The 27,569-nt window shown below is 45.6% G+C and overlaps 1 protein-coding gene across 9 annotated transcripts in view; it reads left to right on the forward strand.

The window, feature by feature from the left end:
* LOC105088760 (glutathione S-transferase LANCL1) overlaps positions 1–27,569 on the forward strand; it is a 76,565-nt gene that overhangs the window by 11,553 nt on the left and 37,443 nt on the right. For 4 of the 9 annotated variants that reach the window (XR_010382831.1, XM_064490626.1, XM_064490630.1 and 1 more), the window contains exons 3-5: positions 8,056–8,165; positions 14,090–14,227; positions 15,572–15,718. Coding sequence is in view for 4 of the 9 variants with exons in the window: in XM_064490626.1 (XP_064346696.1) it covers positions 8,056–8,165; positions 14,090–14,227; positions 15,572–15,718 (395 nt within the window). In the remaining 5 variants the exon portion in view is untranslated. Of the gene's footprint in view, positions 1–6,213; positions 6,407–8,055; positions 8,166–13,059; positions 13,267–14,089; positions 14,228–15,571; positions 15,730–24,748; positions 24,856–27,569 lie in introns of those variants that run through there. The other 5 variants (XR_010382830.1, XR_010382828.1, XR_010382829.1 and 2 more) reach the window with 4 other exon arrangements.

The following is a 27,569-nucleotide window of genomic DNA, read 5'->3' on the forward strand; positions in this document are numbered from 1 at the left end:
TTTTTATAGATCTGCTATTGACACTAATCTGGATTAATGTGTCTAAACTTTAAATAGAAAACTAGCAAAACCATTAGTTGGTTTTAGGTTGAGGAGAACGTTGAAGTTAGCAGAGGCAGAACACAAATTTCCTCGTCCCCAGCAGGTCCCTAATGTCATGGATGGGGCAGAGCTGAAGCAGTTGGCCTCACCACTGATGGTGACACGAATGAGAAATCAGTGCTTGGTGTAGTAATAAGCACTGAGATTTGGGGGATGTTTGTTACTATAGCAAAGCTAACTTATACATCATTAAACTGAAACCAGCTGCTGTCTTTAATAACAACAATAAAAAATCATGGATGTCAGTCATGAACTAAGATGGGGAGGAAACCAGACTCAAGGTAGATGGACCTTATGGTGAGAAACTCGCAGCAGGATCTGCTCCAGGGGTCAGGATCTCAGATGGAAAAGGAGAGATCTTCCAGACCCAAAGAGGATCTAGCCAGGAACCTTTGTGTGGTGAGATCCTAATGCTTAGGTCAGTGGGAGGCATTGTTCCCTTCTGTTGTAAACAGAGTTGCTCACTTGGAGAGAAAATCAGCAGGTAATAGGTTGTTTGCAAAAAAAAGGGTCAAGCTCGATTGTTAACAGATAATAAAAGGCATTTTATTGCTGTTCCTCAGGACTTTCTTTTCCTTTGCTCTTTATTTTGATGTTGTTTGCTTTAAAAACTCAATGTTATAAATAGGTGGTTTCAAATATTCATTTGTAAGTTAATGGAGCAATTGATACACGTTCATGGCATCAATAGAAGAATCCAAGAAAGGTGACTGGAGTCTCAGATCAGTGCCAAAAGCCAGTACAACTGGTATTGACCATTGCGTACACAACCTATAATGTTAATAAGAGCATTTTAGTTTTTACCACATCACAATTTATAAGCCAATGTCTATAGGAAATACATTTTGGGTTCTAACTCAAGGGCTGGGGCATCTGTCTCTCCCACTGGTGAGGCTTCCTTTTAAGTGGAGAGGGAGACTCACAGTTTCAGTAATTTATTTCTCTGGATACTCAATCTCTAAGTATTGTAAGTCAGACACTTGTGAATTGCTGTTCGATGAATTTGTGTAGCTGCCCGCCTCCACGTGTGGATTACTTGTCAACTCAGTGTCTATGCATCATGGACAGCTTTGTTCATGGCGGGGTAGGTACCTGGGGGTTCGTCACATTCAGATCTGAAGTCCTTATGGTTATTTCCTGAATTGTCACTTCCTGAGTTAAAAGCTACAAAAGTCTACCGTTTCCATCTTACCACTAGTAAGACAAAAATCCTTTCATGTGGGACATTATTTGATCCAGAGACTTTGTTTTATGAAAAGTTGGATTAATAGACCCCTTTAGGACTGGTTGACATCTGTAAATAGTGTCAATCAAGACAGGAATTGAAGGGAAATTAAATGAACCTTTTGTGTTCTTCCCTTGTCTCTACGCGGAAGACGGTAAACCATCGTATAATAATACACGCCCCGAGAGGCTTCATTGAATTTTCTGTTGTCCCCAGTCACGTCAGTTGAGACTACTAATTGTGAACACCTGTGAGTATGCATTACAAGGGAAAACTGGACCTTTTTGGGTGTGTAATATATAATTGACACCTTTAATATTTTATTCTTTAATTTTCATATAACATACCCTGCTGTGTGTGATTAGGTACACATGGTGAGGATTTGACTTCCCTATAGAATATTATTGTTTGAACCAATTACTGAGTTTGAACATAGGGAGAGAAGGGCTCTAAGATCTGAGTCTGATTCTCAGTGATACTTGCATAGCATCATTTGTTAGTTGTGGTTCACGTAGCCTTTCTGGGTTAAACTCTTTAGCTATACCGTATCTAAAAGTCAGTTCAACAAACCACGTTTTGGTGAATTTTCTCCAAATGTTGCGTTCCTTGGTGGAAAAACCTTATTCTTTGGACCCGACAGGTGGGGGTTGAGTCCTGGCCTTCCCACAATGTGGTTTGGACACATTAATCAGCCACTTGAAACTGTGTTTGCGAATTTGTAACTGAATTTACTTCTTAGTACCTTGTACATTTATTGAGAGAATGAAATGCAGTAAAATTCAGTAAAGCGGGGAACATACAGTACTTCACAGAAAGCACCTAGTAGACAGTGATTAACACAGCAATAACTTGAATTTCATTATAAAACACCAGATTCACAAAACATCAGATGGTAGAAACAATAATGAAATTTATGGCAGATTTGTTTTATATATATATATTTAATTTCAAATTGTATTTTTCAAATATCTTCATACTTTTTGGTTTCTCTGCAATTACATACTAATTGTTCTCTTTCCATCTCCTTGGCCTTGTAATACTATTTAATTTGAATGTTAATGACAACTACGTATATTTAATATCTACTCTATGCTAAGTGTGAACTTTTTTCATGTTATGGAAATGTTCACAGTCACAGCTGTTGACGAAAATGATTGACCTAAGAAAGAAATGGAAAATTTTATTTGAGCCAGATTTGAGGATTGTAACCTGGGGAGAGCATCTCAGAAAGCTTTGAGAAGTGTTCCACCCATTACAAATCAAGGCGGTCATATACGTTTTTTGAGACAGAGGGCTGTGCATCAAATGATGTATTATTGATAGTTTACATCATCCAGATCTATGCGTCATCCTGGTGGGTCATGTGACCCCTAACAGAGTCAAGAAGGAATGTTATCTTTTAAGGATTTGTCTTGTTGGCACTAGGAGAATGTGGCTCTTTATGGTTAACCAGGTGTCCCGATCGATGCAGAATGCAGACACATGGTGCACAGTGCCAGGAGAGGAGGTCAGAGGGCAGAGAAGAATTTTTTATGTTTCAATTTTTGTTGTCTTGCCATAACTTAACGAATTTTATTTTACGCGTAATTTTCTTGTCTTGCCATAAAATGTGAACTTTAATATTATCCACTCATTTAGACACTCATGTCCTCCCACGAAATTAGCTACTCAAGTTCTTAGTCAGTTCGGGCTGCTCCAACACAGTGCAATAGAGTGAGTGCCCAAAACAACAGACTTGCGTTTCTCATGGTTCTGGAGGCTGGGGTGTACCACGGTGCTGGCAGGTTCCTTCTCGCTGTGTCCTCGCACCGCAGAGGGAAAGGATGCTCTGGTGTCTCTTCCTCTTCCTGTAAGAACACCGATCGCATCAAGGGTTGTACCTCAGACTTCCTCTAAACCCAGTCATCTCCCAAAGCCCCATATCTTAATACCATCACATTGAGGGTTAGGTCTTCAACACGTGCATTTGGGTCGGGGGGCAAACAGTCTATCAGATTCCCCTCCTGGCCCCCCCAAATTATGTCCTTCACGTATGAAAAATACATTAATCTACCCCAGCAGCCCCCAAAGTCTAAACCCGTTCTAGTCCAAAGTTCCATCTAAATATCATCTACATCAGAGATGGGAGAGACTCGAGGTACATTCATCTTGAGGCAGAGTTCCCCTCACCTTGTGAACCTGTGAAACCAGGTAAGTTGTAAGTTACGCACTTCCAAAATACAGTGCTAGGACAGGCATAGGTGAGATGTTTACATTCCAAAAGGAAGACGTTGGAAGACAGAAAGAGGGGAGGGGTCCCAGCGGAGTCTAAAACCGCGCAGGGCTGAACCCTTAGGGCTTCAGGCTGGAGAATACTCGTCTTGGATTTGATGGCTGTCTGCAGGTATCCTTGAGTGGCTGGGATTGGGAGTTCCAACAAGGAGAAATGGGAATTATGAAGCACTTTTCATTTGATTTCTCTGTCTTTCACTGCACAGAATTTGCAGAACATCTATGATGTCTTCAAGTGAGTGTTCACTATTTTCCCTCAATTCTGCCTGGGCCAAGGATTGATAGAACTCTGTTACAGTCAGATCAAATATGACTTGACCCACAACTTCAGCTTGGATTCCTACATGAGTCCCTTTGAGATGAACTTCTGGGCTGGATCTTTGTGCACCTGGCCTCACAAGGCACAGTTGTGCTCCTCTTGAGGATTCTGCTGCACTGGGGCCTTCTGCAGTGGTCTAGGTACATCCCACAGGGCGCATCCTTGAGTGGTACCCACTTCTGGATGAAGAGGGAGGGGAAACTGCATCCTGGAGGTTGCAAGATAAGACGTGTGTCTGATCAGTATTACACACTGCTCTAATAGTTCAGATTTTATGTTTTCTTGGTTTGTTTTGTTGGTTGGGAAGTTCAGTGCTGATAACTTACTATTAGTAATAATGCATCCCCTCATGAGCAGTGGCCCATGGTCTGCTCCTGGTGTGGAGCGGAGTGCAGGCCCAGAGGCCACTGGGGTGCCACCCTCACGTCTCTTGCACTTGCTCCCATCCCGCGGCCCTGCTGGTTGTCCTCTCAGCTCTGGCCACATACCAGTGAGGTTGGGTGGGTTTGGGGAGGTGCCCTGTTTATTCTCTGTCTGGTCTGGAGCTGGACTTTGTGCTCTGTACCCCAGATGCCGGCTGGGTCTGGGCAGTCCCATGGCCCAGGGCCGCATGTGCCTTCTGACCTTAGGTGTACTGACCCTCTGGAAGGTTCAGCCACAGCTAGTACCCATCAGGTTGCTTCCTTTGTAGAACAGTGACATTTTTTTATGGTTGCCACTGGAAGATGACTAAGGGGCACATTTCTGAGTGCAGGTGAATGGACTGCGTGTTGGATCATTGCAAGCCCAGTAGAAGTGACCCCTCCCTTTGTCCTTCACCCATCAGAGTAACTCGAGATGTGAAGAAGCGTGCGGGACCCTGATTTCAGAGGCTCTAGGGGTGGGACCCAGGGAGGATTTGTAAGTCTCCGAGGAGACTGTAACGAGGAGAGGGTCAGAACTGCTGTTGTGGGTGCCTTGGGGTGGGTCCTGGAAACAGGAAGGAATAAGTGAGTATGGTTTCCTGGTAGAGTGAGAAAAGACCTCTGGAAGGCAGGCCAGGCTGAAGGGTCAAGGAGTGCACTCTCAGCGGGGGAAGGGGAAGGTAACTGTCAAGCAGAAATGAGTAAAACTTGATGATTTTCCACAGCTTGAACACACCTGTGCTCCCTTCTTCCAGACTGAGCACTCTCAGCATCTCCGCAGCCCCCTCACAACCCGCTCTAGTCAATGACCGCTCCGCAGAGGACTGCCTTTCTTATTTGTGCCCCCGTCGGTTCCTGTCTCATGCTTTTGGAAACTATGTAGATTACATGGTATAACATAGACGCCAGAGGGTCTCCCTGTATTTTCTCATCACCTCTGTTGTGTTGAAAACATCATCTGTTTGTCCAGTGGTGATTTCAGGTATGGAAAAGAATAGTACAAAGGAAAGATCTGGGGGCACCTGGCTCTGGCAGTGGATGTTTTATTTTATTTTTAATCCTTTTTATTTTAAAATAGTTTCACTCACAAGAAATAGCAAAATAAGTACAGAGTTCTTATGTCCCCTTCACCCAGCTTCTCTCAATGATGTCATGATAATGTAATAATACGTTACATGACAATAAGACATTGAGAAAGCCAGGAAATTGATGTTGGCACAACACTCTCTCGGTGATCTGTACTCATTTAGTTATTAAAATATTGGCATATTACAGTTTGCAGAAATGGAGATTTATGTGAAAGCTCAAATGCACCGGAATGAAAAACACAAGGAAGATTGAAAAGTGAGCAGCTCAGATTTAGAGTAAATAAATTAGACTTGAAAATTAAATTTGTATTTGTCCAACAGACATGTAAGTCTGTTGGGCCAGGCATTGAGCACAGGGCTTGCCGTGCAATCCTTTTATACAATCCAGCGTACGCTATAGGACTATAGTGTTTGGGTCCTTTTGTGTGTAACCTACTTTATAACATTACTGTTTGCTAAAAGTGCTTACATGAGTTGATCTCTTTTTATTCTAATAAACTATTTGTCCCTCCAACACGAAAGTCTGGCATGACTTTATTATTCATCAAATTGAAGAGTCGTTCTAGTTTGGTGTCCATCCACGTCGCTTTCAGGCACACGCACATTTCCTTCACGTTAAGGGATGAATACTGACTCTGTGGTTATCAGTCACCAGGATGGCAGAACTGGGGTGCATGCACCCCAGCTGATACTGCAGACTCGGAAGACCGTATCTTCTGTTTGGGTGACCTCTGAGCCGCCCCCTCTCTGGATTCTTCCAGCCCCATTTCCCAGGAGTGAATTAACTCTCACTTCTCTCTCCAGGCGTCCTTCTGCCATTCAGGGCACAGTCACATTTTCTAAGGACATAGACGTTGGAAAGGAGCAAATGAGGGTGTTGAAAGGAAGAACCTATGGAGACATTCTCATGTTGTACAACCTTAGTAAAAGTTACAGAAGCTTTTTCAAGAGAACCACCGCTGTGCAAGACATAAGCTTGGGTGTAAGAAGACTAGAGGTAAAAAAGCTGCTCTTTGTTACTTTTCTGCTGCAACCCCCTGTTCCTCTAATTGTTGACCTGCTTGTGTAGTCTCAGAATACCTAAAATCAGCTAAGAGCAGCCTTCACATTTCAGAAATTTCTGCAGAATCCGAGTAGAGAGTCAGTCGGCTCTTTCCTAGTGAAAACTTTGCTGGTTGATGGGGTTTATTCCATTTCATAATTTTTTTTTTTAATGTAAGTGATTCAGGAGTTTTAATGATTGGGCTAGGGGATTTTTCTATTGAGTGCAAATATTTTATAAATGCAACTAATGAAGGAAACCACATCTAACTCTTGCTTGGGCATCAGTACTCTTTAAGTGGCCAGTTCAACCCACCTAGTGAAATGCTGTTCTGCAAAGGTAAAAACGCTCACACCCTATAATAATAACTCAGAATTTTTTTTCATGAATACGACACTAATTCTAGTAGAAATATTCAATCTGAATGGACAGGAGCCGTATAAATTGTTTCTGACTTGTGCTTCATGCATGAAGGAAAATAGTTCTGGAAATAATTACCTTGAATTAACTTAAAAATAAGAGAGTACCTTGCAGTTGTATTGTTCCAAGCTTCTGAGAAATTCAAAGTAGGTTATATCATCACTCTGCTGTGAGTGGCAAACAGGCATTTCAGAGCTGAGTATTCTTAGGTGAAGAGAAGCCAAGAGATTGATCTGAGTCAATCCAGGAACCCCCTTACATCCAGCACTGAGGTGTGTGGTCAAATGGGAGAAGATGGTGAAATTTTTTTTTTTAAGAGTTTACTACCCAACTTTAAGACCAGCTACACAAACTTCAGCATCCTACTGAGCTATATTTTTTTAATCTTCGCTTTAAAAAAATAATCTTTAGTTTTGCCGCTACCTCTCCATGGTAATTTTAAACTCAAGGGTAAGAGAAGAACTTGGAAACCTTCGTAGGAGAGGTGCTCCAGTATCTGAAATGATCCAAGATGTCATTTACATCTGGGTTCTCTTTGCTAGACGTTTTCCCAGCATCTCAGTTTAATTACTGAGTTGGAATGGAAGAATCCGCAGAAGAGACAGAGATGGCTCAGATACGTCCCTGTCCCTCCAGGAATGAATAACTGTGTAAGATCTACAAAGCAGAAACAGGTTCGCAGACGTAGTAAACAATATTATTTTTTTTTCCATTAAAGGTTATTACAAAGTATTGAACATAGTTCCCTGTGCTATACAGTAGAAAATTTTTTTAAAGTCTATTTTTATATATAGTGGCTAACATTTGTAAACCTCAAACTCCCAAATTTATCACTTCCCACCCCCTTTCCCTGGTAACCATGAGTTTGTTTACTAAGTCTGTGAGTCTGTTTCTGTTCTGTAGATGGGTTCGTAATTGTCTCTTTTTTTGTTTGTTTAGATTCCACAGATAAGTGATATCATGTGGTATTTTTCTTTTTGACTTACTTCGCTTAGAATGACTATCTCCAGGTCCATCCATGTTGCTGCAAATGGCATTATTTCGTTCTTTTTTATGGCTGAGTAGTATTGCATTGCATAAATATACCACAAATTCTTTATCCAGTCATCTGTTGATGAATATTTAGATTGCTTCCATGTGATGTAATTTTGCTTATTATTGTTTACCTTGTTTTCCCCTCTCAGTTCTTTGGGCTCCTGGGGTGAACGGAGCTGGGAAGACCACCACGTTCAAAATGCTTGAATGGAGACATCCCTCTGACCTCCAGACATGCCGTCATCAGGACACCCATGGGGTAAAGTCCAGATTTAATCATTTTTGCTGCTTATTGAGTAACTGTCGGTCCCCAGCATCCCCTCCCAGCATCCTGTGCACCAGAGTCTGTGGATGTCATTGTCCTCCAGATTTACCTTCTGGTGAGCACTCCTCGGAAGGGGGAAAAGAGCCTCCAGATGCGAATGAAATGAACTTGGTGTTTCTGGCCAAAGGGTTGAGGAGGTGTTGGCAAGAAGCAGCCAAGGGCTGACCCCTTTCAGAGGCACCAGGTGGGTTTTAGGTGTCCAGCTGCTCCCTGCCTTGGGTAGCTCAGGTGAGCAGGAAGCGGCTGGGGCTGGTTATTCCTGCTTTTTGCCATGGGGTGGAGCGTCAGGTCCCCTCGCTAATGTGGAGGTGCCGGGAGGGGCTGGGTGCTTTCATTTGTCTGGCCACCCGGACCTGACTTTTGGGTGGTACAGTAATTCTCCAGCTCCTCCTCCACAAGCCACCCATGTGAGTCCCAATACTTTATTTGTTCCCATATTCCATCCTATATCCCACTTTTCTTATTTTCAGTATGCTATGAGAAGGTCCTGGCATTTTTTTTTTTCTTTCTTTTTTAAATTGAAGTAAAGTCAGTTTACAGTGTTATGTCGGTTTAGTGTCTTGTCAGTTTCTGGTGTACAACATCATGTTTCGGTCACACATCCGGCATTACATCTTTTCTCTTTGTCCTACTGAGTGAATTCACGGTAACTTGATAACAGATTTCCAGAGTCTGTTGTTGAACTGAAACAGAGAACGCTCCATGCCTGCTGTCTGCTCTCTAAAGGTCATTGTAGAAACAGCCATCGAGTTCTCAGCACTGTATTTGAGTTCAGTCTCTCTACTGCAGATATTAGAGCTATTCTGAAATAGACTTGGAAATGATTTGCTTGGGATTATCGTATATTGGTGCCAATATAGTCATTGGAAAGAGTTGTTCAAAAAAATCATAATTACTCATTAATTAGCCAAAGTTCTGCATCGACAAATACTAATAGTCCATCTCTGATGTGCCGGGTGCCAAGAAGATGAAAAACTTTCCTGTAATCCTAAAGTCCAGTGTTAATATTTATGCCTCCTACTAGTTTAAACAGACATACATATCTGTGTGCATAGATTTAATTTGATCTGTTATCTGCTGTGTATGTACATTTCAAAATCCTCTTCAACAATACTTATTAAAAGGTTAAGTTTTTTGCGAGTCTGGTGGGTATGCGATCGCATTGTTAAATTCATCTGTGCTCCCTAATCACTCATGAACTTGATTACATCGAGTGCCTTCTCCACGTTTATTTGCTGCCCAGGATTTCTTTTGCCAATTGTCTGCCACATCCACTGTCCTTTTCCTATAAGGTTGTCTTTTTGTCACACATTATGTACGGGTTTTTAATACATTGAACTGGCAACAAATCCTTTGTGTGTGTTAAGTATTATCTTTCAGCGGTACCCTGTGTTTTAACTTTGTTTTAAAAGTGTACGTAGAGAAGTTCTCAGTTCTGATAGAACCAGTTGATCATTTTTCCCTTTCGTATTTCTTGCTTTTCAAATTCTTGCAAATTCTTCTTTTTCTAAGGAGATAGAACTATTCTTCATATTTTCTCTTCAAAGGCTTATTTTCTACATTCATGTCTTTAATTTATGTGGAGTTCATATTTGAATATATTGTGTAGTACAAATACATTTTCTTTTTCTGTCCAGAATTCCAGTTTGCCTAGTGCTGGTTTTTCAACAAATTATCTTTCACCCATCAGTTGGGAACACTTCTGTTGCACACGGAGCTCTCAGATAGACTGGACCATCTTAACTCCTCTTCCTTCGGGGTGCATCCTAGTGGTTTCCAAAACCTTCAGTCTTTCCAGCTCTTCATTTTCAGAATTGTTTGGACTATTCTGGGCCTTTATTAAGTACTATTTCTGGAATCATTTTGCCAACCTGCATAAAAATGTCACAATATTTGAATATTGTTGTCTGCCTTATCCTTAATTTAAGCTTAACTTTATACAGGTCACTTTAAAAACATCATTCAGTTGCGATGCACTTTTCTTTCTAGAGTCCTCCCACATCTTTTTTTTTTTAATTGAAGTATAGTCAGTTACAATGTCAATTTCTGATGTACAGCCTCATGTCCCAGTCATGCATATACATACATATATTTGTTTTCATATTCTTTTTCACTAAAGATTATTATAAGATACTGAATATGGTTCCCTGTGCTATACAGAAGAAATTTGTTTTTTTAATCTATTTTTATATATAGTAGTTAATATTTGCAAATCTCAAACTCCCAGATTTATTCCTTGCCACCCACTCTCCCCGGTAACCATTAGATTGTTTACTGTGTCTGTGAGCCTGTTTCTGTTTTGTAGATGAGTTCATTGGGTTTTTTTTTTTTGTTTTTTTTTTAGATTTATTCATCCAGATGAATTAGGAGGGAGGTTATTCATCTCTTAATTGTTTTTGTTTGTTTGCACTTTCTTCTTCTTTGATTTTTTCCACGGCTTTTAGATTTTGCTGGCTCACCTTGCAGGTGAGTTTATGTGCTTTTGCTGTCAGTCTGTCTTTTTTTATCTTTCCCCTTCTGTGTTTCAGTTTGTTGCTCCTTCTGCTTCTTATCCCGTGGTCCAGGGCCAGGTCTTAATATGGACAGTTCGGGGTTCCCTTTTCTGGTCACTGCAGGTGGGCCGTAGTCCTGGTCTTGCACCAGGACCTGGCCAGGAAGATGAGCATCTTGGAAGTAGCCTGAGCTCCAGGCAGCATCCCTAGCCTCCTTCCAGGAGAGGCAGGGCTGGAGACCAGGTACCACACATTGAGCTTGCTTTTGGTCCCTCTCCACCCATGTATGAGTGCTTTTAGTTCCCACCACCTCTCAGGGGCCCAATTCCTAGCTGCTGTATGTAATTCAGGACCAGAAGATGGCAGCCAGTGGCTATAGACCTGCTTCCTGGATCCCCTTGTTTCTGCACAAAGATACTTATTTTGGCGTGTGTTTTCTTATTCTAGACACTAGTCACAAAGCAGTGAATGAGGCAGATAAAAATCTATTCATCATTTTTGCTTGGAGAGGGAGAGAAATGTAAAGCCTGGTGGCCACAATTCTCATTGGAATTTTAATTGGTTTTATGTTGCATTTATAGATTAACTTGAAAAGATCTGACAGGTTAATGTGTTTTCTCATCTGCAAACCTTGAATATTTTTCACATACTGAAATAAATCTAACTCATTTAGAAAAGTTTTAATCCATCTAGAATACAGTGCATGTCCCAGGAATTCATGAAACAAGCATCTCCTTCTCTTATGGTTATGAAACCATAACCATAAGAGGTTATGAAACCTCTGATTTCAATTCTCCTTTTTTGTTCTCCCCAGAACTATCGAAACAGTGTAAAAGGCTAGTGCATCTTATTACTCAGTTAATGGTAGTATTGTTACTGAGTTCCAACTTGTTCTGCTCGCTGCACAACAGGCCAATAAATTAGAGAGGAGGTGTTGGGGCAAGGAAAAGCGACTTTATTCAGAAAGCGGGCAGACCAAGAGGACGGCGGACTAATGTCTTGGAGAACCATCCTCCAGTCAGAATACAGGCTCCTTTAATACAAAAAACAGGGGAGGGAGTGTGGTTTGTTGCTGCAAACTTTTTGCTGCAGGAATTCTTTGTTCTTGCAGCCGTCCATGTAGGTCAGGCCATGGTGTCCCTGCAAACCTCCAACAAAACAAAGGTTATTCTCTATCTTGCAACTTGTGTTTCTACCTAAGTGCAGAAGTGCTAACATCCTTCAAGGTCAGAGCTCCCAGAATAGGCTCTCCTGTGTATTTCAGGCTAAAGGCAACATTGTTTCATAAATGGTGCAGAGCTGGCAAGAGTAGAAAACAGGGCACAATGGTCAAAACTAAAGGAACAGATCCAGTATGGAGCCGGATCTGTTCTCTGTTACAGATGGACGCTGAGGGACATTTAGGAGAAGTTCGGGACAGCTCATTGATTTGATATGGGGGGTGGGGTGCAGGCAAAGAGACCAAGACGATCCCTGGGCTCCCTTCTGACTGGGAAGACGGCTTTGTCTGGACTGTTTGAATTTGAGGTGGCCTGTGCGACCTCCAGGAGGGGACCCTGGGCTGAGGGTACTTGGCATTCAGGGTCACTTGACATCTGCAATCTTTACCTTTTCTATTTGTTTCTTTTCTATATGTAAGAAATGAATTTTCCTAAACCTTGATACTTTTCAACCTAGTGTCCCACTGTTCTCTGTCTCATCAGAAGCTTCCTGAAAGAGTGCCAGCGCCCCTCTCTATCCTGTGCCCCATCACGCTCTGACACTAGCCGTGGGCTCTTGCCACAGCCTCCAGTGGCCTCCTCCTGTGCCTTCCCCCTCCCCCAATTATTTGAGAGTCCCAAGCTCACCCTCCCCCTGGCATTCACCTGCCAACCCACTCCAGCCTCCACATCCCCACCCCGTCCTGACTCCCGCCCTCCTTTTCAAACCCCCCATCCTCCTCCCGGGTTGCGGCCTGGGTCCCGCGGCAGGGGCCCCGGGAACCGGGCGCCTATGCGCACCTTTCGCCGGCGCGGAGCTGCGGTTCTTCCTTGGCGACGTGGCCCTGGGAGGCTATGGACACAGATGAGTAGTAGGTCTGTGCTTCCCTTGTCTGGAGGCACCGCCTCTCTGTGTCAGAACAATTAGCAATGTAACACCTTTAAACTTATTTTAGCTTTTTTCTATCCTGAGTTTTTTTTTTTTTTTTCATTGTTAGGAAACATGTAAGTTGTTTGATGTTGCCTCTTCTGTAACATAGGCTTTATGTAGGCTTTTCATGTAATCATAAAATAATGTTCTGAAGGTAAAAAGGAAAGGCAGTAATGCTTTTCTTTTGGGGCGGGCGAATCCTCCAGGCATAGCCCTTTTGTGCCTGCAGCTGTACTGGGTCGCTTGTGACCAGACCTGTCTGCTGCGATCCCTGGACCACGGAAAGAGAACACTTCGGAATCTGCACAGCTGGAGCCGCACTTTCCTCTGTGGAGATGCTGGGCCCTTTGCCTTCCGAGCTGTGGTACATCATAACTTAAAAGTGATTGCGAGTCCTAGGGGTGCATCACAAAGTGAGTTATTAAAGCTGAAAGTACTTTCTCCAGTTTCTCCGTCTTGCTGTAGAAAGAGATTAAAAAACAAAATTAGTTTTTAATTCGTCTACTCTTGCAAACAGGTCTCTGCAAGAAGCGAGGAGTTTGTGTACTAATCTAGATCACATGCTCCCTTTCTGTCCTAGCATGTGTTTGCCTTGATCTGAGGGCGGACTAAACATGGTTTCTCCTAAGCAGTTTTTGGTTGCCTTCAGTGCGTGAAAATTAGCTTGTACACCTTCGATGCACTATGATTGTCTATGAAACAATTAGAGATTGTGAACTTTTATTGCACCCTGTTGGTTCGTATTCTCTTGAAGCAGCAGAAATCAGGGCACACTGCCATGGTCTGGAAGCATGTTTGGCAGGTGCCAATCAGTTAATGTTTGTTAACGATGAGATGATTCAAGCTGATTTCCAAACATTGGCTACATTTTGGTAACATTTTCCTTAAGATTTTAAAGCACTTCCTTGTATTTCTAAATTTCAAAATTGAGTGTTTTATATAGTTTGGAGCACCTTACATGGTTCAGATGTATATATCTTACACATTTTAGATATAAATGTAGAACTTTTAAACAAAGAATTTTTTATTGTTAATTTTGAGAGAAATTTGGTTTTGTAGTGGGGAAGTTTTTGTTGTTTTCCATGGGTTTTTTTTTGTATTTTTAAAATAAGATTTAAATTAAAAGTAAATAATAGGTAACTTCCAAAGTGATAGGGTTACTTGTAGCTTCAGGAACAGTTATTTTAGACATTCTCTGGGAAAACAGAATTTTTCTTGTTGGGTCGACTTTTGCAGCTCCAGAGAACCATCGCCTGCCAGGATTCAGACCTTCCCAGCGAGCTGCTCTATGGACAGGCCGGTTATCTGTACGCCTTACTCTACGTGAACTTGGAGATGGGTCCCGACGCCCTGTGCGAGTCAGCTGTCAGAGAGGTACTGTGGGATCCTGCCGCCTGCAGAGTCCTGCCCCATCCCCCTGGCTGCTTGCACAGAGTTATAGGAGTGGCTGGATTCTGCTTCTAGGTGGGAGTAATTTCCTAAGGCATCTCATCAGATTCATAAACAGCCCCTTTTTCTCCTATCAGGGATTTTTTTTTTTTAATTAGGTCTGTATTAATTCAGCCGTTTTTACTAGAACCAAACAACAGCAGCTTCAGAAAGAATGTTTATTTCTCTTTCACGGGGTCTCTGAACAGCTCAGCTGGGCAGTCCAGGCAAATACAATTCTTCTGTCTCGCTCCACCTTATTTTAGGGCCATGCCCTTCTCTGCATGACCAAAGGCAGCTGAGCACCTGCAGCCCCCAGGGTGGTGAGGGGTTGAAGGGTGAGCACTTTCCTTTTTAAGGCCGACTGGAAGTTGCCCACCTCCCTTCTGCTCATGTTCCACTTCCAGACCTCAGTCAGATGACTGTGTCTGGCTGTCTGTATCTCTGAGGCCAGATGCCCAGCTAAAAGTTAGAGCATTGTTAGCAAGAATAGACAGGGCAGAGGATATGAAGAAACAGTTAATGTCTTTGCCACATAATCATTACAGATGTGATGTTCTTCTTTTGTTCTAACTAGAATCCTGCAATACACCTCATTTCTTAGCCTTTCATGAATAAAGCCAGTTCCTCCAGCCTTGGAAGATGTGCAGTCACCCCTCAGCACCTGCTGGGGATTGGTTCCAGGAATCCTCTCCTATACCAGAATCCTGGGGTGTTAAGGTCCCTTATGTAAAGTGGTGTAGTATTTGCATATAACCTGCACACACCCTCCCCTGTATTTTAAATCATCTCTAGATTGCATGTAATACTTAATATAAATGCTAGGTAAATAGTTGCACGTGTGCAGTAAATTCAAGTTTTGCTTTTGGGAAATTTCTGGATTTTTTTCCCCCAATACTTTTGATCTGAGGCTCATTGAACCTGTGGATGTGGAACCCGCAGTGGATACAGAGGGCAGACTGTATTTGCCAGTCCTTTGCAGGAAACATTGAAGCTACAAAGCAACTAAGAAGTCTAGGATAGTTTTAATAGGAAGCTTTTCTAGATTCTAGTAAGCTCTTCATACAAAGACCTTTTGAGTTCTTGGGTCTACTTAGTATCTTTTTCTATTGAGATTGTCTTCTGATTTCTCTCTGCCTATATTTATTAATTTATAAAATAAAGATAAGTGTTGGCTACTAACTAAAGATTTTTACATTAAGTCACCTGTCTGTATAAAGATGTATTGTTATTTTTAATTAGACTAAAACAGATTTAAGTTTTTGGACTTGTGCTGTCTCATCTCCGTAGGCAGTCGCTGCTGTTATTAAATCGGGCAAGACTTCATCGAGGGAAGAAAAGAAGGCTGAGCGCCATCCCCTGTTGTATCAGTGGCGCAGGAAGCAGTATGCTGGCGTGGCCCATGGCGTGGCTGGAATGTACTGCATGTTAATGCCGGTGAGTGGCTAGCGCAGTGACCGCATTATGACAGATCCCCGCTGGGACAGGAGATGGGAACTGAAGGTTTACTACAAACCAAGCAGGTCAAAATGAAACGAGGATCCTACTTTGAGTCCTGGCTCCCTGAGCTCTTCTTCATCCCCAAGCAGTGACCTCCTGAGAGCACATTCTGTGTGCAGGCTTGTGCTCGATTAGGTGTCTGCTGCCCAACCTTATTCTGTCTATGCCCTCCTGCTCTGATAATAGGGGAGAACCTTCATGGGGCTGAAATGGCTTCCAGAATCCACACCAGGGCAGAGACTGTTTCCTATTCAGATACCTCCAACTTGCTATCAGTTGTGTTCAAAATGTTTAACCAGTTTATTGTTGTAGTTAAGATCTTGTCTCTGTAGTGAGTTAAGTACTGACTCTTCCATCACATAGTCAGAGACCTCTCCCCAAACATTGCTGCAGCCTGCTTGCAGCCTTACCGTCTGTGGGTCCCGTGGCCCCTTTCTCTGCTCTGTGCATGGCCTACAGGCAGACCTTGGGGACATCGTGGGTTCAGTTCTAGATCACCACAGTAAAGCAGCTACTGCAGGGAAGCTGGTCACAGGAATGCTTTGGTTTCCCAGTGCATATAAAGGTTATGTTTACATGATCCAGTGGTCTCTTGCGCAGTTGCATTATGTCTTAAAACATGTACATACCTGAGCTTTAAAATATGTTATTACTAGAGAACACTTAACCACCATCTGAGCTTTCAGTGAGTTGTAAGCTTTCTGCAGTGGTATCATCAAGATCACTGGTCCCAGATCACCACGAGAAATACAGTGGCAATGAGGCAGTTTGAGAGAGAGCGAGCTTTACTAGAAAGTCTCCCAGATACAGACTGAGCAACTGCTGTTGGAAAACTGGTGCCAGCAGGCTTGCTCCGGGCAGGGTTGCCACAGTCCTTCAGCTGGTAAAAAGCACAAATGAGGCACGATACAGCAAGGTCTGGCTCCTAGCTAAGTTATTCTACCACACCCATAACAGAGTGGTTAAATAAATTTGTTCAAAAAACTTGTTCAGAATTACAGAAATAGTAAGTCAGGGAGCATTGATTAGAATTTAGATCTTTTTAACTAAAAGGCCATATATTCCTTTTAAAAATTTTTACCATAAATTCCTTTTTTATTTTTACCTTCTGCACCATCCTGCTACTTGCTAAAGGAGATTCATGTCTGCACAGGACCAAACTCCCTTTTCTGCTGATTAGCTGTCTTTGTTTATTGCTGTAGAAAGTAAAACGTGTATATTCCAAGATGTAAATTTTGTTTATAGTGCAGACATTTCCAAAATATCCAGAATTGTATCATTTAAAAATGGTAGTGTTATTCTGGTTAGTTGGCAGATTGTCCATTTTTTGGTATTTTTAAAAGAGAGAATACCCTTAGGGAAAACATAATGAGAATCACACCCATAAAAAATGACCTTTAGATTCCGATGTTTAGGTTCATTTTGTTAGGTATTAGAGGGTTCCTTGTGAGAATCACAAGTCATAAAAATTTCAGCTCATCTACTTATAAAGTGGAGAACATGGAAACAGTATTTAATAAGAATTCAATTTAGAAATTGGTGTCAGGGAGGGGCTTCCAGATGGTGGAATAGAAGGACATGGGGCTCACTGTCTCCCACAAATATATCAGAAGCACATCTGCATGTGTAACAGTTCTCAGAGAATGCCTGCTGAACTCTGACAGGAAGTATGGTACAAGAGGGACTACAAGGAAAATCTTCCCAAAACTGGGTAGGAGTTAAAAAAAGAAAAAAGAAACTGGGACAGGACCTCCTCCCCGGGGAAGGGGAAAGGAGCGGGAGCGGCCAAGGAGGAAAATCGCCCTCCCCCTGGGAAGCCCCGCCGCAGTGGGGAGGTCATCGGGGACAGAGGGAGCCTCGGAGGCTCCGAGGAGAAAGCAGCAGCCGCTTGGCAGGCAGGACAGAGAGAAGTCGTCACAGAAGGTCCCTGTGATCCCTAACCCGAGACGTAAGCCCGCAGAGTGGGCTGGGACGGGGTGCTGGAGCTTGGGCTTCAGAGGACGGATCCGGGGAGAGACCTGGGGTTGACTGCACAGAAGCAGCCTTGGAAGGGATGGGAGTGTGCACAAAAGAGCCTGGGTCCACCATGGAGAGCTGCACTGTGGCGAGCACAAGGAGGAGGGCTGGAGCAAGCAGCCAGAGCAGCCTCCTTCTCCGTGAGCCCACAGGGCGCTGCTGGGGCGCAAAGGGCCGCACTGTCAAAGCACCCTCGCAAAGGGAGATGCGCAGTGCTGCCCTTGGAACCTTCTCCGTGAGCCCGCAGGTTGTGGCCTGATACTAAACGCCCCATAGTTAACAATTCTGTGAGCCCGTGTGATGAGGGGACAGGCAGCAGCACAGAAGGCTCTTCCCGGTGGACATGCCTTGTGGGAGGACACCTGGCAGCTACTCTAACGGCAGAACCTCTCTCCACCTGCACGGGTTGCTGTGCCTCTGTCCAAATGCACAGAAGTCACTGCAGCAAGAGTGAGCCCTGCCGGGTATGACTGTGAACTCAGGGTGGTGGTGATGTGTAAGTCACTGATGTCACGAATGTGCCACCTCTCCCAGTGTTGAAAGTTTTGAGTGTGTAAGGACTGGGTATAGAGGCGAACTCTCAGTACCGTTAAGTCAATTAGGCTGTGTACCCAAAGATGTTCTAGAAGTAAATCCTTTTAATGAAAAAACTGTAATGTCTGGAACACGGGCCATGGAAAGACAGGGCCCCAACGCTGAATCAGTGGACAACCACACCAACGCCCTGGGCAGTATCCCCATCCCTGCTGGACACAGAACCCACATGGGAACTTGGGAAAATACAGATGTCTAGGCCCCACCTGCAAAAAGTGGGTCAGAGTCTCCCAGGGGGCCCAGAACGACGCCCTCCTGCCTTGGCCTCCTGCTGCGCCGTCTTCCCCGAGCCCCTTGCAGACACAGCAGCTTCATGTCTCACGTTGTGTCCTGAGTCTCAGCGTCTTCTTACACCGCAAGTGCCCTGGAATCGAAGCAGAAGACTGTTGTCCACCTCTGGTCCACAGTGCACGTGCAGGCTGCATCCCAGGGACTCTGCATCAGAAGGACTTGTGGGAGAAGATTTCCAATTAGAGGCTCTTGTTCTTCCACAGAAAATTGAGGGTGACCCTGGAGCCCTGAGCCCTCACGGGTAGACCGTCGTCCTTGCTGGAGGCCTGGTTCCTGGAGCCCCCACCTCTGGCCCCCTGGTGGTGGCGGCCAGGGCAGCCGGAGCACCAGGGCCCCACAGGAAGGGCCAGGGGTTGCCCTGGACCCGCAGCGCCTGCCTGTGGTGCTGGCTGTCTTCTCTGAGCTCCTTGAGCTTTCTGTCCGTCCCAACGGCTGCCATCCAGCTCTTCCGGGCTCTCTTCTCCATGAAGAGGCTCTTCCGATGGTAGGGGGGTGGGTTTCCTCCCAGTGCTGGCCCAGGGCCTCGGCCATCTGCTTGTAGACACTGCGGAGTAGCTGCATGGAGGTCACCTGTCTGCTCGCGGCGGCCAGCTTCCTCTCCACTTCTGAGCAGCACGTTTTGTCCTGGCACCATGTGTCCTGAAGCTGAGTCAGGTGATGCACGTGGACTGCGGGCAGCATCTGGAGGCTCTGGCGCAGCTGCTGAATCTCACTGTCGAGCTGGGCGCTCTCTTGCCGCAGACCTGCTTCCCCCTCCTGTAGACTGGCTGTTTGTCCTGCCAGCTGTGCACTCATCCACTTTTCTTCCCCCACTTCTCTGGCTCTTCCTTGAGGCTCCAGCTCAGGATCTGGATGGGACAGTCTGATGTCACCCCGGACAACCTGAGGTCCCCTTCTGGCCAAGGGACGGATGGGGGGCTGTGTGCCGTCCCTGCGCCCTGCTGGCCTCTGGCACTGCCGTCCGCCCTGCTGTGTCCCAGGATCCTGGGCCGGGGGGTGGCCCTCAGCAGGCGCTCAGTCAGGGACTTTAGCTTGGTGGCCTTGTCCTCCGTGGCCCGCTCTCTCCGCGCGTTCGCACCCACCAGCCTTTCTTTCCCCTCCTCCTCTTCGACTCGCTGCTTCCATGTGGTGATACCTTGGGCCAGCACCGCCTGCGTTTGTGGAGAAAGAGCGTTTTCCTTCAGGTCATTCCTCCGTCTCTGCTGAAGCTGCTTCCAAGTCCTCTTAGGTGCTTGGACGCTTGTTTTCTCACCAGTCACTTGGGAGATTTCAGGAGGTGGATTCTTCTGAGCCTTTTCCATAAAGTCTGCAATGCCCTGAAATGATGACTTCCTCAGGTTGTGTTCGTAGACGAGAAGCACGAAGTCTGTAAGAAGGGAGGGCTGGCCTCCCCCCCGCTGGGCAGCCTGCCAGCTCCATGGGCCTGGGTCATGGGTCCAGCACTCTCGGTTTGTTGTAGAGTCTTCGTCGTGGGAAGAGCACGCCTCGCCTGTTATCTCCCCACTTTGGGACATATACCTTCTCCGTAGTAGAAACACCAGCCCCAGCACAGACACCAGGGAAACACCAGAGTCAGGCTTTCCCAAACCAGTAGCAGAGCGCACCACAGCCACACCAGCATCAGTGGGGATGTGGGCCTGGGGGCAGGGAGCAGGCCCCCCATGGCTGCCAGGGCCCACAGCTCTGCCTCTGAGGCCAGGGTTCTCTGGGCCACAACTGACGGTTCAGAACTCTGGGGGTGGTCCATCTCTATGTAAACAGGTTCCTGACGACTGGGGCGGACCATCAGTTGGGCCGGGGGAGGGGAGGCAGGCCAGGTTCTAAGAAATTGTTCTCCCAAGTTGGCTCTCGAGTTACAGTGGTGTTACTTCCCCAGGCACTGGGGGAGGGGGGAAGGGCTCTTCCCAGCCTGGAGCTGGGCCACTCTGGCCCCTGCTGGCCCCACAGGAAACCCAGGGGTTCAGAACAGGGCCAGGCCAGGATCCTTTGCACAAGGGTAGGTCTGGGCCGAGTAAGGGAGTCCCGTCCCGTGGGGAGGCTCGTTCTGAGTGAAGGTTCCCTCCAGCGAGGAAGGCTGTGCTCCCACCCAGTTCCAGAGATCTGACTACCCTGAGGCTCCATCTCTGCTGTGATGGGTGATGTGGGAGACAGTGATGGGGGAAGGGCGACCCAAATGATAAGGAAAGCCCCAAAACTCACCAGCAGGTCCCTTGATCAGGTGGCAACTGGATGGCCAGGATGTCTTAGTACAGTAGCTGCCACTGCTGTGTTAGTAGATGTGGCCAATAGCACCCTGGGACAGCCACTGGAAGTTCTAACCCCCAACCAGGTATAGGGAGTCTTAGAGACAGAAGGACACCACTGGCCGACAGGTGGGCGAGTACTTGGTTCCCCAGACAGCACTCTTACAGTTTGTCAGGTTTCACTTCTGGCCACTCTAATGCCAGATCCCGCATCCCAAGAATCCCTTATTGCCTCCTGTGTGGAGACCATGGAGCCAAGTGCACTCTAACCGCCCAGATCTCAGGGAGGAGCCCCTGTGCAGCCCGCTGCAGAGTGGGTTACTGATGGAAGTGGCTTCACACAGAATGGGACAAGGAGAGCTGGTTACGCTCTAGTAAACCAGACACAGCTTTTGAGTCTGGAGCTGTGCCCTCCCAGACTTCTGCCCAAAAGGCATCGAGGCACTTATCCAGGGGAAGACTGGCCAATGGAGTTTACCCAGATGCCCCTTTGTAAGGGATGGAAATAACCTGTTGGGATCCATAGACACCTTGACAGGATGGGTAGAAGCTTTCCCCACCAGAACAGAAAAAGCAATACAAGTGTCAAAATTTATGCTCAAAGAAAAAATCTGAGGTTCGGGCTACCAAAATCTTACAGAGTCATAATGGACCCTCCTCCACTGCCAAGGTGACTCAACAGGTTTCCTCTGCTCTGGGTATTAACTGTGGCCTCCACTCTTCCTGGAGTCCCTAATCCTCAGGCAAGGTAGAAAAAGCCAATCATGTTCTAAAGAGAACATCTGCTAAGCTGTGCCAGGAAACCTCAGAAACCTGCGTCCCCCTCCTGCCTATAGCCCTTCTAAGAATAAGGACGGCCCCTAAGGGAATTTTAAAACTTAGCCGATTTGAAATGATGTATGGAAGGGCTATCTGAACTTCAGCTTTCCTGTTTGATGAGGAGGCCCATAGATTAGTCTCCCACATTGTTAGCTTGAGCCAAGTTCAAAGAGCCCTCCACGAACGTGGAAGCAAAGCATTGCCCTGTCCTGCCGAGGAAAAGGTTGAAGTCCCCCTCTAGTCAGGGGACTTTGTCTTACTAAACCCTTGGAAGGAGGGGTCCCTGAAGACCAGCTGCAGCCACAATGGAAGGGAACGTATCAGCTCTTGTTAAGCTACGAGGAATTGCTAGTTGGGGCCATCTGTCCAGAATAAAGCCTGTAACTTACAGGCCCCAAGAGGAACCAGGAGAGAGCTAGTCCTGCTCGACAACACAAGACCTCAGGTACTTGTGTAAAAAAGACAAATAGCATCCTGTAGTGGTGATTACAACAGCTCACATTGCTTAAATGTATCCAATCAAAGCTCCTAAAATAAGAAGTACTTAGTATGCAGTGGAAAAGATGTATATTCTCAGTAAAACAGTTTTGTTAAGAAGAAATACTAAAAAAGAGTTTCATGCATAATCAGGATTTTAAGTATTTAACAAATTCTAAAAGTTCTTTGTAGCTCCTGCTAACTCTGAGAAGTTTTCAAGGAAACCTGAGGCATCGTAGATATTAAATTAACTAGGAGTATTTGGTATGTTGAGTTAAATTTGGTCAGTCATAGTGCTACTAACTGTAAACACGTCTCTCTTTGTCAGTTACAGATGTTTAACCATCCCTTATAAGTCTTTGTCATTATAGACTGTTAAGCTGCTGTTACAAGGTGCTCCATCTTTAAGAAGATACATCAGAAGTCACTGGAAACAGTGGGTTCCAGAAGCCCCGCATCAGATGATGGCTATGGCAGGATTCCACCCATGACTGCCCTCAGAGGCAAAAAGGAAAGGCTGCCCTGCCCCTGGGCCCCTAGATTAGGCATTCAGAGATTTTTACTCCCTGATAGGCAGGGTCAACGCCCCTACTCAGCCTGGAAGTAGTTTCGGAAGACAGACCTTCGCCCCTCTGCAACCCCATAAGATTATGGGAGTAAAATCTCTGAGGGGGAAATGAGACAGGAGGGAAGGGGGCAGGGCACAGCCATTGAGGAATGACAGCAGTTAACACTAGGACAGTGGAAGATTCAACCCCCAGTAGGCCTTGAGGCTCAAGACGATGGGAGATTTGACTTCTAGTAGACCCTGAGCTTCATTATACGCCCTTTGTAATACATTATGGTGAGTAACATGCCCACAGGTGTCACGACAGCTCCAAGGCTGACCATAGGAGGTCCACAGTGGGCAGTGGCCCACTTCCTGGGAACCCCAGCCCCTTCCTCAGGCTAGTTAGACTGGTCCTCCCACCACAAGACCATAAAAAGTGGCAGCACCTCACTTTGTGGCTACCCTTTTTGTTCCCTCCTCTTCGGAAACGGCCTGCAGTCTGCCTGTGGAGTGTGTGCCTACTTTTACTCTAACCTGAGCACCCAACTCCGACACCTCTTGGCCTTTCTCTTGTGTAGCCCTCCGACTGTGAGAACAAAGGAAGGAGCCTTGGGCTGGAATGGTAAACAAGTTCTAAAAAGCTGCAGACTCAGAGGTGAGAAGGCTGGTTAGCCAATGACGGGTAAGATCCCCAAAGGGGGAACCTAAGACGGGCACAGCCACCTGAGTCCGAGAAGAACGTTGTGAAGCAGCTGTTTCTCATACATTCCGCCCTGATAAGCTGTAAGGCTCTCTGGTGCCAACACGAACATGATTTACCAAAAGAGAAAGGGTCTTCTGACCTTGAGCCAGACGCTGCCTGTTAAGCATTCCCCTTATCATTCTTCTTTGCTATGTAAGACTGTGTAACTTAGTGAGGATTTAGAGTAGCCGTCAGCTCTCTCCGCGTACGGTGTGTATGTGAACGTGATACTGCGACACCAACGTCTTGCCTTCTGAAACAGCCTAAGCTCTCTGCACTATGTTATCTCTCTAAATGAATCTACCTTTACTCAACTGTGGCTCACTCTTGAATTCTTTACTGTAGGAAGCCAAGGACCAACACTTGGCAGGGCACGTCCCAGGGGCTCAACCGAGACCTGGGACGCTGCCTTACGCTGCACGTCCATTTTTCCTACATCAGTGTGGCGGGGGCAGGGGGGCTGGTAACATTGTCCCCACCAGGTCCGTGCTGTGGGTCTCTTCCCACAGGACACAGGTCTGGGGAACCCCAGGCTGGGGTCTCCCTTAGCCTCCATGTGCATACAGCAGGCACTCAGTGCACTTCACTGAGCTGCCCCAGGCTGAGTCCTGGTGGCCAGACCCCCAGTTCATGTGTCAGAGGCCATGGAATTGGTCTCAAGTGACCACAGGCCAGATGCTGTGTGCCAGGCCACAGTCCCACTTACACCTCAAGTGACCTGCTGTGAGGAGGGTCCTGGGTGCATCATGACACCCATTTTACAGATGAGGACTTTGAGGCACAGAGAGGTCAAGGTTTGCCCAAAGGCACACAGTGAAAAGGAGGTAAGAGCCTGATGGTCTGGCCCTGCACACAGGGCCTTAACCACAGTACTCTGCTCTGCCTCTGGTTCAGACTTCCTGGAAGGCTGATGAAGTGATGTCTTGGGGCTGAAGATGCCCCCAGGGGGAGCTGGAGGAGGGCTGGGCACTCCTGCAGAGGCCCATGGACTTACAGTCTGAGGGATGGGTAACCCTCCAGAAGGGGGTTTGCAGCCGCCCTCTGGCCCCCAACTGCCAGCCCCCAGGATCTGGGACCCCAGCACCCTGTTCAGCTTCTTGACCTACACGTCACCAGCAAACGATATATAACCCGAGTGATAGGGCAAACCACCCCGAGTTTGATCAGTAAGTGTATTTCCTTTCACTTTCTTCATTAAGGTCCTTCTTTTAATCACTCTTACATAATTTTTAAAGCTTTTATTAGGAAAATGAACCCCATGTGTGTCCTCCTGTGGAGGGTTCTCAGTCAAATCGGAGACGTCCTGTCACTGCAGCCGCAACGGCCTGTGTCCCGGGACCACGTAAGTGTGCTCCTTTTAAAACCCATGGTGAAATCGATGCCTGGGTGTTCAGTCTGCCTAAGTTCCCCTGACTGTTTCATTAAGAGTTTTCTGTGCTTGTTTCTGTGGACCTGGATCCATGCAGTGGCCCTCCTTGGACTTGGCCGATGCTGCCTCTTTAACCCCATACCTCTCCATTCCTTGTGGGAGCTCAACTCTGGGTTTGGTCACTGTTCCCCCCCAAACCCCGGCTTGTCCCACAACTTCCCCTGTCCCTGCACTTCCTGAAACCAGGGGGGTAGGGGGGTTGATCTAGGGTCCTGATCAGACTCGGAGCAACAGGTGGGGGGGGCGGCTGCATCTGGGGGCAATGGTGTGTTTGCCATTGTGAAGGAAAAATATCGCAAACCACATCAGCAAACAAAGAATGCTGAAGCCATGAAGTCATCAGTGGCTGCTGCCACCCCACAGCGAGGGCAAGCCTGCAGCCCAACCTCTGCAGCCACTCACAGTGGTGCCCTCTGAGGGAACTCAGAACAAGAAAGGACACTGGCCCTAAATAGCTAGGTGCTTGTTAAAGGAATGAAGCCAATGAGCCCAAATGTCTGCTTCCTCCCATACATAGAAAAGTGCTAAATTCTTTAACATGAGAAGCCTTGTTTTCTTCCGATAATAAGTAATCTTTTAATGTTCCGACTACCTGCTCTTTGTTGTAAAACTCCTGTATATCCTAGCTCCTCCCCTACCTCTTAGGAGCAGTCCCTCAGAGCGATCTGAGAGGCTGTCATTCCTGCTCGAGTCTTCCCACCAAATAAAACAACTCTCTACTTTTAGGCAGTGCATTTATTTCAATCGACAGTTGCAATAACATATGATTGTAACCCTGAGAAATGCAGTTTTAAAGGAATTTGCAACAATAGAAGGAACTGTCATTGCCATGTAGGCTGGGATCCTCCGTATTGTGTAAACAAAGGTGCTGGTGGAGCAGAGATAAAGGACTCCCGCGAAGAATGATGTGGTCAGTAAAACAAAGCCAAGAATCAGTGGTGTATTTGACAGTGATCTTCGGTCACATGTATGCCTTCATAGCTGCATTCCTGTTTGGCATAGCCAGAAGTATAAAGTTATCAAGACCTCCACAGTGCAGGAAGTGACAGAAGGTACAAAATAAATGATAAACCAGCCTCCCAAGCCCTGTACGGCCATAGGCAATACAGAAGTAAACCCTGTGATTAAGTCAGTTAAGATGGCAAAGCTGAATTTCACGTTCTAGGACCCTTGAAGAGACACTGGAGGACTTGCACATATCGGGGGTGGTCAAGAGGCATGGACGTCTCCACCTCAGGTCTCTGATAGGTCGCTGATCAGCTCACTGAAAAAATCTTCAAAAATCATTTGTTTGTGTCCTCTAATATTTTGTAAACTCTCAGTGAGCAAACCAAGCCTGGGACTTCGGCCAGCGGAGGAGATGTGGGACAGCAGCTGGGTCTGGACCTGTGTTTGCTGGTCCCAGTGTTAACAATAGTTGCCACGGGCTTCCTTAGGGACAGATTGAGGACATTCTCTAAGTGAGTGCTCTTGCACACTGGGATTGTCCTCTCCCTCTAGGTAACCTGAAATGGGTTCAGGGTAACAGAGGGCTGCTCCCAGCCAGCATCGTCTGTCCCCTTCTGGAGTGGCTGTGGGTGATTGTGATGTGGGTTCAGCTCCCACCTAGTGTAAACTATGACACTCTGGAGAGACCAGGAGGTTGAATGTTGCATTCACTGGAATTCCACCAGAAAATTAGATAGATGTGCCTATCAGGGACTCTGGCATCCAGGGGGGAGCCATTCCATGAGCACAAAAGATCTCATTTGTTTGTGTCTTCAGTTTCTTTCATGGATGTTTAATAACATTGCAGTGTTCAGATCTTTCACATAGTTGGTTAAATTTATTCTTGGGTATTTTATACTTTTTAATGAAATTGTAAAAGTATGGTTTTCTTTATTTTTAGTTCTGAAGGTTTGTTGTTATCATATAGAAACTAAGTTGACTTTGTATATTAATTTTGTATTCCACAACTTTCCTGAAATGGTTTATTCATTTTCACAACTTATTGATCGGGCCTTCAGGGTTTTCTATAAATAATATCATGTCTTCTGAAAATAAAGACAGTTTTCTTTCTCTCTTTCTAATTTGTATATATTTTGTTTACCTTGTCTAATTACTCTGGCTAAAATTTCCAGTGCCGTGTGGAGCGTAAGTGGTGAGAGTGGGCTTTTTTGTCCTGTTTCTGATTTTAGAAGAAAACACTTTTAGCTTTTAGCTGTGGAGTATAAAGTTACCTTTGAGTTGATCAAATGTGCCTTGGTTATGTTGAGAGATATTTCCTTTTTACCCATTTTTTAAGAGTGTTTACCATAAATGGATTTTTTTTTCTTTCTACATCTATTGAGATGATCATATGGAATCACCATCACTGGAAGAAATCCCATTTGATGGTGTTTGGTCTGTGTAACAGTTTGGTGAATTTAGTTTGCTGAGAATTCATGCATCCATATTCACCAGTGTATTGGCTTGTACTTTTTTTTTTTTTTCTCTAGTAGTGTCCTTTGTGGTTTTGGAATCAGGATAATGCTGGCCTTATAAAATTGGTAAAACAAAAACCAAAGAACAAAAAAAAAATTCCATCTTCTAGTATTGGAAGAGTTCATAAAAGACTGGTATTCACTCTTTTTAAACTGTTGGGTAGA

Source organism: Camelus dromedarius, chromosome 2, assembly GCF_036321535.1.
Source record: "Camelus dromedarius isolate mCamDro1 chromosome 2, mCamDro1.pat, whole genome shotgun sequence".
Lineage (NCBI taxonomy): Eukaryota > Metazoa > Chordata > Mammalia > Artiodactyla > Camelidae > Camelus > Camelus dromedarius.